Source organism: Carettochelys insculpta, chromosome 21, assembly GCF_033958435.1.
Source record: "Carettochelys insculpta isolate YL-2023 chromosome 21, ASM3395843v1, whole genome shotgun sequence".
NCBI classification, from domain to species: domain Eukaryota; kingdom Metazoa; phylum Chordata; order Testudines; family Carettochelyidae; genus Carettochelys; species Carettochelys insculpta.
The window spans coordinates 4497971-4511435 of NC_134157.1; the positions used below are offsets into that span (position 1 = coordinate 4497971).

General features: G+C 43.0%; 1 protein-coding gene across 4 annotated transcripts in view; it reads left to right on the forward strand.

Moving 5' to 3' along the window:
- CDK5RAP2 (CDK5 regulatory subunit associated protein 2) overlaps positions 1-12188 on the forward strand; it is a 145420-nt gene extending 133232 nt beyond the window's left edge. For all 4 annotated transcript variants that reach the window (XM_075015126.1, XM_075015127.1, XM_075015128.1 and 1 more), the window contains exons 37-40: positions 659-805; positions 2990-3128; positions 10029-10075; positions 11553-12188. In XM_075015126.1, coding sequence (XP_074871227.1) covers positions 659-805; positions 2990-3128; positions 10029-10075; positions 11553-11612 — 393 coding nt within the window. In that variant the 3' untranslated portion in view covers positions 11613-12188. The remainder of the gene's footprint in view (positions 1-658; positions 806-2989; positions 3129-10028; positions 10076-11552) is intronic.
- Positions 12189-13465: the final 1277 nt, after the last annotated feature.

Below are 13465 nucleotides of genomic sequence, written 5' to 3' on the forward strand. Positions count from 1 at the left end.
TACATGACAGGAGGCTTGTTGTTAGATAACAATGCTAAATAAGCATTCACATGGCATGTTGGATGTGGGAAGGCAGAACAAATGCTTTGCTCACTCTCCCTCCCCCCCATTGCCGTCACTTTGGTAATTCATTTGCTCCCCATGCATTCTTCCCTTCCTTCCTTCCCTTTATTTCACATTGATGCATTTTCCTCAATTTGGTTTTCTCGTCTGTCAGCAGAGGAGAACATTTTATATGTGTCCTGATAGTTACTTCAGCATTAAATGGAACAGTTTAAAGGGTCTGCTAAAGAAGAAACATCTATATTGCTTAAATTGATGCCTGGAGTCATTTGACTTTCAAATAACATGCTGTGAAATGCAAATAGGGATGGAAAAGAGATGCCAAGTATTTTCCACATTACAGCAAATACGTTAAATGTAACCCATTATTAATCACTGTTATTGATTAGGATAAGTCACCTCCCCCATTTTTGAAAAATGTATAATTCAGCACTCTCTCTTAACTAATAAATTATTTTTTCCTGGTAGACAGTAGCTTTGATCCTCATGTTAAAGCATGAAATTCATAGCTACTGGATTTATGTAATTAATTAAAACCTACAGTTTCTTAATCTTTTAAAGATTAACGTATCATGTTTCTATTCCTACAATGCAGGTTCCCGACCCGGACTCACTGAATAACTTTTCTGCAAACCTTCACACAGTGCAGCAGATTTTGGAAGAGGCTGCGCGTTTATTAAAACTTCTCTGGAGAGTTTCACTTCCTATGAAAGTTGTCCACAGTACTGCTTGCTGTAATCAGGTACAGTGTTGGTTCAGTATGAAGGCAAAACAATGAACCATTCAGAGGTTGTCCTGAAAGTTACATAAGATGAGCCTGCATGATTCATGTTTTTTGAATGTTGTAAATCAGGTGTGGCCAAGCTGCAGCCTGTGGCCTCATTCACCTTTAATATACGGCTTTAGCCTGTGAAGACTTCGACCAAATGTGACTCATGATATGAGCCGGCTTGACTTAGATCAGAATGAAGCAATGCATGCCCTGGACTGTGGTCACCCCAAGACTGAAGATGCATAGTAAAGATGAGAGCTATCATTTGCTTTATTTTATGCAAATTAAATGCTATTCTTGGATTCCTGGTAAATGGAATTTCATCTGAAAAACATTTGCCCACCCCATAATCAGCCCATACACAGTCTGATAAATTACAGTAAGAATCACCTTTCCAGTTAATGATAAGCTCCCTATCTCCTGGTTTTGTTGTAATCAGAGGTCTTTTCCCCTTCATCACTGTGACATCTGATCAGTAAAACAGGACATTTTTTAAAGTGCAGCAAAACCACCAAACAACTTTCAGAACCTTTTTAATGGAAATGGATTGACCTATGGAAATAAACTCATGTAAACAGAATCAGGAATGAATTATCTGTGCCATCACAGTTTCACCCCTCAACAATGAACTGTTCCAAGCAAACTCAAACTGTGGCTTTAAAATCTATTCTTTTTCCTCCTGAGGTTTTGTGTTTGTATGTGTGTATATGAGCGAGAGAGAGAGAGACAGACAGACAGAACATTACTAAAAATAAATGCATTGAAAGGCAAAAGTTTTTTTGGTAACATTCTTTTGTTAAAATGTTGCATTATCTTGCAAGTTTTAAAATCAAAGTAAACTGTGCTCTCCAGAATATCCCTTGCTTTGTGATCCTGTGGTTAGTGATGCCATCAGAAACCTTAGGTGTATGTAATTCAATTAGTACCATGTGTACTTGAATGTTCCTTTCTCTCTCCGTGCCCTTCACGTATGTATCAGCCTATACTGCAACACACGCCTATTCGTCTGAACATACATACATATTTCAGCACACGTGTGTATACATATTCTGATATGTTTCACAATACACTAGACACGGATAAAACTTCATTTGCATGCACATCCAAACCCTGATGATAAAGCTCAAGACCTGCTCAAAATCTGGCCTGATGTGTTCAAAAGAGCTCAGCTTCTGAATGGGCACCTAAGTAGAGGCCAGGGTTTCAAGACAGCTTCTGACCCAACACTGAGTTCGTTTCGAAGTCTGGCCAGTTCCTAAATGGGAAATGAGCCCTCTTGGAAAGTTTAGTTCTCAGTGTTTGATCCAAAAGGCACTGAGCACCCAACACCTTGTGTGATTCTGCAGAAGCTTTAGGTGATCAGCATCACTCAGGCGCAAAATGCTTAGTGAGACTTGCAAGAGACCCAACACAAAGTTCAACAAGTGATACACAGTACAAACAATACTTTCATTCAGAGCTGGAGTTTGTGCAAGGATCTGTGTCAAGGACTCTGGAAACTGACCGTGGCGTTCTCTTTCATAGCCATGTCTGAAAGGATAGTAATTGCACCTGGGTAAAGGAAATATCGCCTTTAAATAAACAAGACAGATGATAGAGTAATTTTGCACTCATGCTGATCCTGTCATTGTTGTGATGCATTCAGATCCTCTGATTAAGAGGCATTGTATATAAGGAAAGTAGTAGTACATAGTAGATGAAGTTCTCAAATTGTTCAGGGACTACTTGTAGACTTCTGAGCACTAGCTGGTCACATGGTAATGGCTTCCTTTATGGTTTCCAGAGGAGAGCAAAAGAACTGATGGAATGGAGGATTAAATAACAGAAGTAGGTAGCAGTGTTAGGCCTCATCCAGAAGGTTAAAACCATTAATTGCATTAAAGACAACTAAAAGTGGACAGATACTTTCCTAAAATTAGTGTTCCATGTCAGTGTTGCTGTAGTTGCTTTTTTGATGTCTTGTGATTAGAGATAGTTATAGTGCAAATGGCCTCTCCAGTTGTGACCACAAGGGGAAGTGACCCAAGAGACACTCCGTTAGAGAAGTCCCTACTATGAAGAAGTTGCAAGGCTCTTGCACTAAATTGTTCAGCAGTTAACTGTACCTCACATTTTATATAAGACTTCTGAAGTTATTTTCTTCTTTCAATTTAGGATGAAGGAATGAAAGCAGAAATATTTAGACTCCGTAAGAAATTGTCTGAGCAGGAGAAGAAGCTACACAGTACTGTCAAACGCTTGCACTCTACAAACCAGCTGAAGGAAAACATGGAGAAGGTCATCATTGATCAATGTCAGTGAATGGTCTATTATTAGTTCCTTAGTTTCTTCTATTTTATTTCCATATTTAGTTATTGGCTAACTGAAATGAAATGAATGAAGAAACTGTTTTTAGTGGAAAGCTATACCTATTGCAGTGCTGTTGAATATTTTTAATAGCTAGTGTTAAATACTTCCTGGAGCCCAAAGTGTATACTTTTTAAAGATTGGGGCTTTACTCAATGAGGAAGAAATTCATCTCACTGCAAACTGCAGATCAGCACATAGTGGATGTGGTACACAGATGTATGATCCTCATTGTAGAACTAATTTGTCGCGTCACTTCATTTAAGGTACCAGTTTCCTATCTTGTGAGGATTTTCTATTAAAGGAAGTCAGTGTTTCCTCTATTTCAGCGGTTCCCAACCGTTTGGAAGTGGCCACTCATTTTGACAATTCAGTAAGACTTCGTGACCTAAGGCAATTCAAAACCTGGGGAGGAAGGACAGGTTTAAACCCCTCTCAGACCCAAACTGCTGCCCTCCCAGCTAACTCACAGGAGCTGCCCCCTGCTGCTCCTTTGCCGGGCTGCCGCTGCCTCCTCCATGCAGCTCCCCCCAGCCCTCCTGCTCTCTTCCCTCACTTGCAGTGTGGGCACTTCCCTGCCATGCCTGCTGAAATGGGGCTCAGTTTAATTGGTTTAATGGCTGGATCCCTCCTGCTGGTCATTAAACCAATTAAACTGTGTTACTCTTTCAGTGTGGCAGGGCAGGGACTGGGAACTGGAGGCATGAGTGACAGCAGCAATGGGAGCTGCAAATGGCTACTTAAAAAGCCACATGCAGCTTGGAGCCACCTACCCAGCAACCCTTAGAAAATCTAATGGTGCCCCATGTTGGGTCCTGACCCATAGGTTGGGAATCTCTGCTCTATTTCATTACATCTCTGTGTCCCTTTCCCTCTCAAAATAGTGACCCTACCCCAGCCCTAGTAAACATACAACTGTAGAGAGTTTTCTGGTGTGTTGCAGATCTGTCACAGTAGCTGGAACGGAGTTGCTAGAGGTGCCACAGCATCAGAATTGGCTATGTGCAGCAGCACGGGAAGAGATGTGAACACTCTGAAGTGTATTGGAGGGTTACAGATGAATTAAGAGGATTCGGTAGCACGGGGATGGGGAGCTAACTACTAAGCATGGCAATTCCGATAGGAAAAACCAGGGCTTTTTTTCCTGTGGATCAGTGCAGAACAGCATTCCACCACCCTTTTTTCCTGCCAACGCCATTTTTAAAATGCAGCTCCTCACCTGCTGCCCAACTGGGATGCCGGCAGCCCTGGCCTTGCTCGGGTGCATGGCTGGGCTGGGGCCAGAGCTAGGGGGCCTGGGGCTGGGGCCAGCCTGGAGCTTGGAGAGGCTGGGGCCATCACAGTGTGGAGCTGGGGCTGGAGCCCTGTGTGGCGTGAGGGCTGAACCCTTCCAACCCCCGCTGTGTCATGGGGCCAGAGACGCAGCTGTATACTGAGCTGGGGGATGGAGTCCTACCAGGACAGCCCCTGTATTGGGACTGGGGTCAGAGACCTGCTCTGGTGGAACCCCAATACCCAGACCCCCTGCCGCATCACAAGGCCAGGGCTGGAGCCATGTGTACTGTGGGCCTCATCACTGCTGACTAGAGGGAACAACAATTTCTCAAGATCTACTTCATTTTATCAGGGTCTAATTCAGATCAGGATGGGGGCAGGGGCTTGGGGGAGCAGGTGGGAATGCATTATGTATTGTTTCACATCCACTGAGCTATCCGAGAGGTCTGCACAGCATGTAAGCCTTCAGAACACAGGAACTGCCATCCCAAGCTGCGTCTACACAGCCCCTCCCTTTCAGAAGGGGCATGCAAAGGGAATGATTGGAAATGCAAATGAGATGCAGATTTAAATATCTGGTGCCTTATTTGCATATTCCAGCATGATCTGACTTCCGGAAGAGCCATTTCCAGAAGCCAAAGCAGCCGTGTGGATGGGGTTCCTTTGAAATGAAACCGCCCTTTCGAAAGTACCCTTCTTCCTGAAACGAAACGGGAAGAACAATGCTTTCAAAAGGGTGGGGGGGTTAAAAGTAGGTGAGTCAATTCATGTTTCTTGTAAGATAGCGTCCAATAATTTGTCAGAACTGCATATTCTGTACTTGCATCAAACAGTAAAGACTCTGTAGTTCAAACACTAAACCACAGTAGTCAGGAGCTTAACTATTACACAAGTACAGTCACCGATTCAAACCTCCAAAACCAGGAAGTGTGCAGGTATGGTAGATGCATTACAATGCAACGGACCAACTTCTATCAAACACAATCTTTAACCAGCCCTGTTTAACTCATGTGCACCAGTTACCACCCAAACCAACCTCCACTAATTCCAACCAATGCTGACACTGGCTTACAGTCTTCAGTATTAGTTTGTTTAGTGCCTGCTCCTGGCTGCCCCTCAGTGAATCAACAGTAACAAGGCCTCAAGAGAATCTGGTGGCAGTGTACCCTCTAATTTTTAATGTCCGTGGGTCGAATAAATTTTATGTGCACCAAAGCATACTGCACCACTTGCAGAAACCCATGCTGCCCACTGTGAACGGCTGTGGGCGCTCTGCTAGTCAGCTGGGTGGCACCTGACTCTCTCCTGAGCGGCCACTCATGCGCTCAGCTTAAGGGACCGCTGGCTGGTGGTCCCACTCCTCTCATCCCTTGGACAGTCAGGCAGCTCCTTACACACTGCCAATTGTTCTTTAAGCTCCACTATCCCCAGCCACTAAATGATTCTCTTCTGACAACTCTCACTGATTAGCAAACAAACAATAGGGAAGAAAGCTGGGTAGGAGTCTTATGGGTTAAGGAAATTGGCGTTCCCTTGAGCACACTCTAATGCATTTGATAGAGCTAGATAACTGTAGAATGCATTTATCTTGACAACAATTTTGCAGGATTTGTTTAATGTAAAAGTTAAAGTAACTAAGTTTAGATGTTACCCACCAGTGAGCTGATTGGTGAGGAACTCCCCTAGTCCCAAGACACACTTTCAATGGCATAGTCACATTGTAGTTTTCAACCAAGCCATTTTTAAAAACTGAATTACAGGTTACTCAGCATCTGCCAGTTGCGCAATGCAAGGTGAGCATTCTCTGGGCAATAGCTCTTCAGCTTCAGGACCTCATCTCTTCACTAGCAGGGACCTGGAAGGAGCCACTTCTACTCCATGATGTATTGCTGAACATTTTGGTGCATTATGAACTAGATGGCTCACAGGTTTCTTCCGGCACAACCTATGTGCTCTTTTAAATAATGAAGCTAGAATTTCAAATGTTCTATAATATCAGCTAAATGTGCATTAAGTGGCCTTCCATAAATGCCAGGAGTTATTGAAATGAAATGTGGTTGTCGCTGTCGTTCAGCTTCAAAACTGCAAACATAAGTGAGGTGGTGGGTGTTTACATACATCTTTTTCCTGCAGCTTGGTATTTATAGGCTGTGCTTAGACCAGCTTTTTCCAGACGTGTCATTGTAACAAATGACATTACAATTGATTTTATTCAATCCAAACTTCTGTTTGGTTTAATTTTAGAAGTTAAATAACTCAGTTTATGATTTGCAAAAGAGTTCTAGAATTATTTTATTTTGTCTGTTTAAAAAATAGCCTTGGGATGGAGTCTCTCTTTTCTGAAGCTGCATCTTCATGTCCCTTATACAAATGAGCAAGATTGGAAATGCAAATGAGTCACAGATTTAAATACTTCATACCTCAGTTGCATATTATTGTGTGATCTGGCTTCCGGAAGCGCCATTTCCAGAAGCCAAAGCAGCTGGGTGGACAGAGTTACTTCGAAAGGAAACCCCCGCTTTCGAAAGCATTGTTCTTCCCATTTTGTTTCGGGAAGAAGGGTGCTTTCAAAAGGGCGGTTTCATTTCAACAGAACCCCATCCACACGGCTGCTTTGGCTTCTGGAAATGGCTCTTCCGGAAGTCAGATCAGATCATGCCGGAATATGCAAATAAGGCATCAGATATTTAAATCTGCATCTCATTTGCATTTCTGATCCTCTCCTTTGCATGTCCCTTCCAAACAGGAGGGGCTGTGTAGACACAGCTTGGGATGGCAGTTCCTGTGTTCTGGAGGCTTACATGCTGTGCAGACCTCTCGGATAGCTCAGTGGATGTGCAACAGTGCATAATGCCTTCCCACCTGCTCCTCCCAAGCCCCTGCCCCCATCCTGATCTGAATTAGACCCTGATAAAATGAAGCCATCATGTTCTGAAATATCCTGATGCAAATTGCTGCCTGTCTAGTAGCAGCTTCACTGTTAGTTTCATATGTTCTAAATTCTGTCCGTGTATGGAATTTAATATTTGTCATTTGAAAAAAATCTAGTTTTGTCAGGTAAATGAATTTACTAACAGTGTTATTTATGAAGCGGAGAGCACTGTGTTACACAGAGAGACCTTGATACAATTTTCTGTAAGTTTTTCATTGATTATGGGAATTATAGATCTCAAGTTACAGTTGCCTTTTAGAGCAATTTCAGAAACGTTTCTAAATTGCATCTCTCTGCAAACTCCTGACCATGCATAAAAAAAGATAGGTGACTCAGAGAAAGCTGCTAAATTGCAGCTTATGCTTCCAGTTCCTGTTTTAAGTAGCAAGAAATCACAGGGATCAAACTGGGTGACCTTGCCTTCCATCTCATTCTCCACAAACCAAATTCCTGCTTTCTGGGTAGCACCCCTAGAAGTCTACCGTCTTCCTTCATGTTGCATAGCACTATTAACTTGAGTATCCCTGAATATGTTTAGAGGCACAGTTTCAAGTCTATGAATCTCTCTTACACATTTTTAGGATGAAAGAACTCTGCTTATAAAACTCATCTGAACATGTAACAATGCAGAGCCAAATTGCTGTAATCTGCCAGGGCTATAATTATCTTGTGTCAGCTATACCCTTGGAGTTGGTTGGTTCTTATTATTATAATGAAAAATCTTTATTATGCCTAAATTGTTTGTGGGTTTTTTTCAGACAGGAATATTAAATTGCTATTTAAACTGTATTTTTGTGCTGCTGCGTAGCTGAGAGCTTAGAGAATCACATCTGGCATCTTTAGAAACAACCCCCACCCCAGGCATAGGGCTTTTCCTCCCTCCCAGGGACACTAACTGGATTAATAAATACAAACTTGGAACCCTTCAGAACAAGCCACTCTTGCATGATTTCTCCAGGGGGTGTCTAGGCTGTCATGTCCTTGAACTGCTAGTTCCTTCGTGCTGGAAGAGCGGGTGCACATATTTTGCCATCTGTCCTCTTCTCTTCCCCTCCCACCTGTATTTTCCCTCTCATTCCCATAGAACTGATTTTAGTTAGGTCATGCTCCATCTCCATGCTACATAGGTGTTGACTTCCATGAGGGCTACATGAGCCCTTACAACACAAGCTTCTCAGGGCAGGGAATCCATTTTATCATGATTGGAGAGGGCTGTGCACATCTGCGGCACAACGTAATAACTTTTAAATACAGAGACTATGTCTACACTAGCACAAGACTTCGAAATGGCCATGCAAATGGCCATTTCAAAGATTATCAATGAGGCGCAGAAATGCATATTCAGCACCTCGTTAGTATGCCGCTGGCCGCGGCTCTTTGAGATTGCTGCTTTTTGCTGCGGTGTGGCTCATCCAGATGGGGGTCCTTTGCGAAAGGACCCTGCCAACTTCGAAATCCCCTTATCCGTATTGGCAGTGAAAAGTGGCAATTTCAAAGAGCTGTGGCCGGTGGCATGCTAATGAGGTGCTGAATATGCATTTCAGCACCTCGTTAGTAATCTTCAAAATGGCCATTTGCATGGCCATTTTGAAGTTTTTCATCAGTGGAGACATGGCCTGAGTTGCAATATACATGTTGCTATAGGTTACACCTCTCTGGTCCAGCACCACTGGGACCTGTGTGATGCTGAATCAGGGGATTTTGCTGCACTGGGGAGGTCAATGCCCAGGCTGTCCATTGGCCCCACTCTGGGCCTCCCAGCTGGGGCATCGGCTGCTCCGAGCACTGACCCACCAGCCTCTGCCTTTCCGGCCCAGCACAGAGCCTGTTCCCGGCTTCTTCACCTCCCCAGCCCCTGGCTATAGTGTCCTAGCCCAAACCGTGGCTTCCTGGATGCCATGGCCTGGCTTCCACCAGCATTCCAGCCCCTGGGTACCATGGCGTGGCCCCTGTCAGCACCCTAACGCCACTGCTGGCTTCCCACCTGAGCTGCAGCTGCCTGACCCCAGGTGGGGCTTCCAGCCATGGGGCTAGCAGCTGGGGCCCTCTCCCAGCCACCAGGGCTGTTTGGTCCAGCAACATCCGTGGTCCTGCCAGACTAGGCATGATGCTAGACCAGAGAGTCCCAGATTTCAGAGGTTTAACCTGAACATAGTTAGTCCTTCTTATGGGAGGAGTATTTTAAATGCTCTCACCCTTTTTTTCTGTATATATGAGAGACAGAATAGTATGGTGGACAGAGCACCAGCCTGGGAAATGAACGCTCATATGGGCTAGTTCTGGTAATGCCACTGACTGTCCTTGCAGTCTTGGGCAAGTCACTTAGCTGCCCTGTAGCTGTTTATGAACTTGTACCCACATCTCAAGGTCATTGTAAGCTTACTTACTGTTTGTACAACATTGCATGTCATCAGTGGATTTCAGTTCTCTTAGGTGTTGATGCCTAGGTTGAAGTGGCTGGCGGGGGAGGTGTAGGGGTAAGGTGGAACACTAGCCTTGATGGGCTGGGGAGTGGTTCATTTGCCCAATCTGTAATTTTGGTGTGTGTTTTTATTTAGTATTTTTAGCAGCACATCTAATCAATTTAAATGTGTAAGTAGCTAAGTAGCACTTTGTCTAATCTAGACATTCTCTTTGTAGTGGCTTTAACCCATGATGTTTTAAAGAAGGCTAGAGGAAACCTAGAAGTAAGTAAAACCTGTTTATATTCAATGTATTTACTCTACCATAGTGCTGTATACCAGGGGGCACTTAATGTAAATTGCCATGTTAATAATATACTTTAGAGCTTTACTATGAGTTGTTTGGTTTATGTTTCCCACTGGCGTGTGATAAACGAGGGGTTGGTTACATTTATTTTAAAAATGATCCTTAATATTTACTGTTTAAATTGCACATTATAATTAGGCTTAGAAGGATTATATTTTGTTGGCAAATGTAGATTTGTCTCATGCACACAAAAAAATTCCATCAGTTATCGAAATCTACAGATAAGCAAGGTAGCAAAAATGCTGCTTTGAAAACTTACTGGCATTTTTTAAGGGTATTTACCTTGCAGATTTTGACATGTGATGTTGCTAGTATATGGCTACAATTACACTAGCAAGTTTTGTAGACAAAACTCACAAAGCATCTCCACACAAAATGTGTGTTGTCAACAGGAACTGTAGACAAAAAAGCTGGGTACACACTCCGGGGCCCCTTCTGTTGACAGAGTGGATCAAAAGATTGATCCGCTTTTCTGTGTAAACACGATCTGTTGATAGAAGTTTTGTCAGAACATCTCTTCCAACAGTAACTTCTGTAGACAGATCGTTGTAGTGTAGCCATGGCCTATATTATAAGGCAACATCTACCTCAAAAAATAATTGCTGACCAGCATTCTTGCTATTTTTTTATAGCCAGATAGAGAATAAATTTTGTTATATATACCAAGGCATGTGCAGGTTTGTACCACCACAGAAACACATGCTACCTGCTGTGGGAACTCTGGTAATCAGCTGGGCAGCACCTGCTTCTCTCCTGGCTGGCTGCTCATGCACCCAGCTTACAGGGAACACTGTTGATGATTCCCTCACGATAATTTCCAACTAGCTAAACTGATAAAAAAAAAATTAAAAATGCTTTTAAAAAGGTGACAGTGTTTGTCAGTGCAGTGTTGCAATATACATGTATAACCCTAAAAAACATCAAATTCTGCCAATCCTACTTACAATTAGCATTTGCTGGGTAACTGGCTCAGCCCAGTCTCCTTGCTTAGGCCTTCTGTAGCTTAGTAGTCCTGTCCCACCTTGTCCACTCATTCATGGTCAGTACAAGGACACAGTCCAGTATCCTAACTTCCAAGTCTTGTCCCAGAGGTTCTCAAACGGCATTGGGACCCCAAAGTGGATCACAAATCACAGCCTGGTTTTAATGGGGTTGCCAGGCTGGCATTTAGACTTGCTGAGGGTCAGAGCCAGAGCCCAAACTGTTTCTGAACAGTCTTCTTTTATATTCCCAGACCTGAAGAATGCATTGTGTTAGCAGGTCTGCAAGCATGGGCTCTTACTTCTGCAGGAAGATGGTCCTTTCACAGGCTCAGCACCATGCAGTATAAGATATATGGGTTTGGGGCCTAGTGTAAATATTATGACTTGGATTAATACTTGCTTTTCTTACCAGATTCAGCCATCTGAAAATCAAAAAGCAGCTTCACATACCAACAAGAAAAGGATTCTGTGAAGGAGGAAATTCCACTAATAAAGCCTGTTCCTTAGTGCGAGCATTGTGTAGGCTTCTTTACATTCTAAGCCTTCATTTAAAAGGTTCTTGTGGCATTTGAATAACTGATACCTTTGACTGAACTATTGGGAAATAACTTATTTAACATTTTATATAGGATAACGATTGATGTTGAATATTTATTATATGAACAGGTACTAAAGGTATTGAAGAAAAGTGCAGAAAAAAGTGTTTAAAATGGGCTTATCTGAAATGTTCTACTTTTTTGTTGTGCTGTAATTTTTAAAGTAGCTGCATTTACTTTCTCCTTGAGGTACGATATTTCCTAGTGCTTAAAAGACTTAGCTGAGGCAATTACCCACCTCCAAACTTCTTTTACAATGAATACTTGCAACAGGTTAACAGTTTTTCTTTGTCTGCTTTTCATCATTGGATTTTTAGGACTGGGGGAAGCTTTAGTATTTTAAAACATTGTCACTATGCACATGAAGGATTTTGCTGAGAGCTACCTGATGTTTCGCTAGCTTTCTGAAGTAGCCATTAGAAGCTGATGGTAGATCCAAAATACGAATTAAAATCAGGCATTTGTTAAACCTGTTCATGTTAATTATTTTGTTTGCAACTCCAGAGCTTTCTGAGCACTACCTAAACATAGAACAGCTGTAATTGAAATCATCTTTGTTGTTTAGCTGGATCACTTGTTTTCTCTGAAGAAATATGGAAGTATTTCTGCCTCTTTTCTTTGGAGAAGGTGCGAGCAGAGATCTACTTCATTCAGTTTCAGCTGCCTCTGCTTTACATAACACAAGCCACTTATAAAGTACAATTCTTCAAGCGGTTACCTGAGTCGAAAACATATCTGCATGTGGGTGCCCAGCATACTGAGGTTAAAGATCTATGCTTATCAGTCGCTGCAGCATGGATGTCCTTGGGTACAGCAGCTCCTCCTCTGGATATTTAAGGGCCCTACTGACCCAACTCCTATTTACCCCAGATCCTTAACAGCCCCCTCAAAGATTGAGCTTACAACTGTGTGTTTAGCAGGCCAATGCTCAAACCACTGAGCTATCCCTCTCCTCTGTTCCTTTGTAGTGCCTGATGTTTGAATCAGAGCACTCTGTGTGGTATTGTACCTCATGCTTTTTCTATCATAGGTTGTGATTTTTGTTATATAGTAGTTTATGGTTTAGTCTGGGACATTTTAAACGCTATGCACCTTATGCACTGGTGTCTCCAGTAGAGTCTTTCCCTCCCTGCCCCCAAAACACACAGTATTAGTTGGACTTGCTGGAGGAAGGCTGCTCCATCTGTAAATTGCTCAAGCAGAGAAGACAGGTGGCAAGAGACTTGTGCCATAAGCAGCATCTTCTGTTGTAGGCCATAAGAAAGACTTTAGCTCCAGGATCTTCTTTAGTTTGTCCCATCCCAGGGAGCTTTTTGGAGCCAAACTGAGATATTGTTCTAAGTCCAAGGTCTGATATTTCCCATAAGAAACCTACAGCTTGTTCTGCTTCCTCTGGTCCTCCAAGGATAACATCTTGCAAGACAGACAGAGGCCATTCCAGGACTTGGAGAGATTCTCCTCTGTCTCCTAAGAGGAGAGCTGAGTACCACTGTGATTTCTTGGGCATGTGAGATGGTCATTTCACCTCTCACTATTACCACACAGAGATCAGTTGGATGCTGCACTTCCAGTACGGGTCATAGGGCATCCATTAAATCAGGTACTGACAACAGTGGCATCAGCACCGATTGTCTGTACCCTATCAGTGTGTCACCCAGCGTCAGACCTACTCCACCTCTCTTTCTAATTCCTTCATCATTCAGGAGCACTCCCTTGTAATTGTGACTTC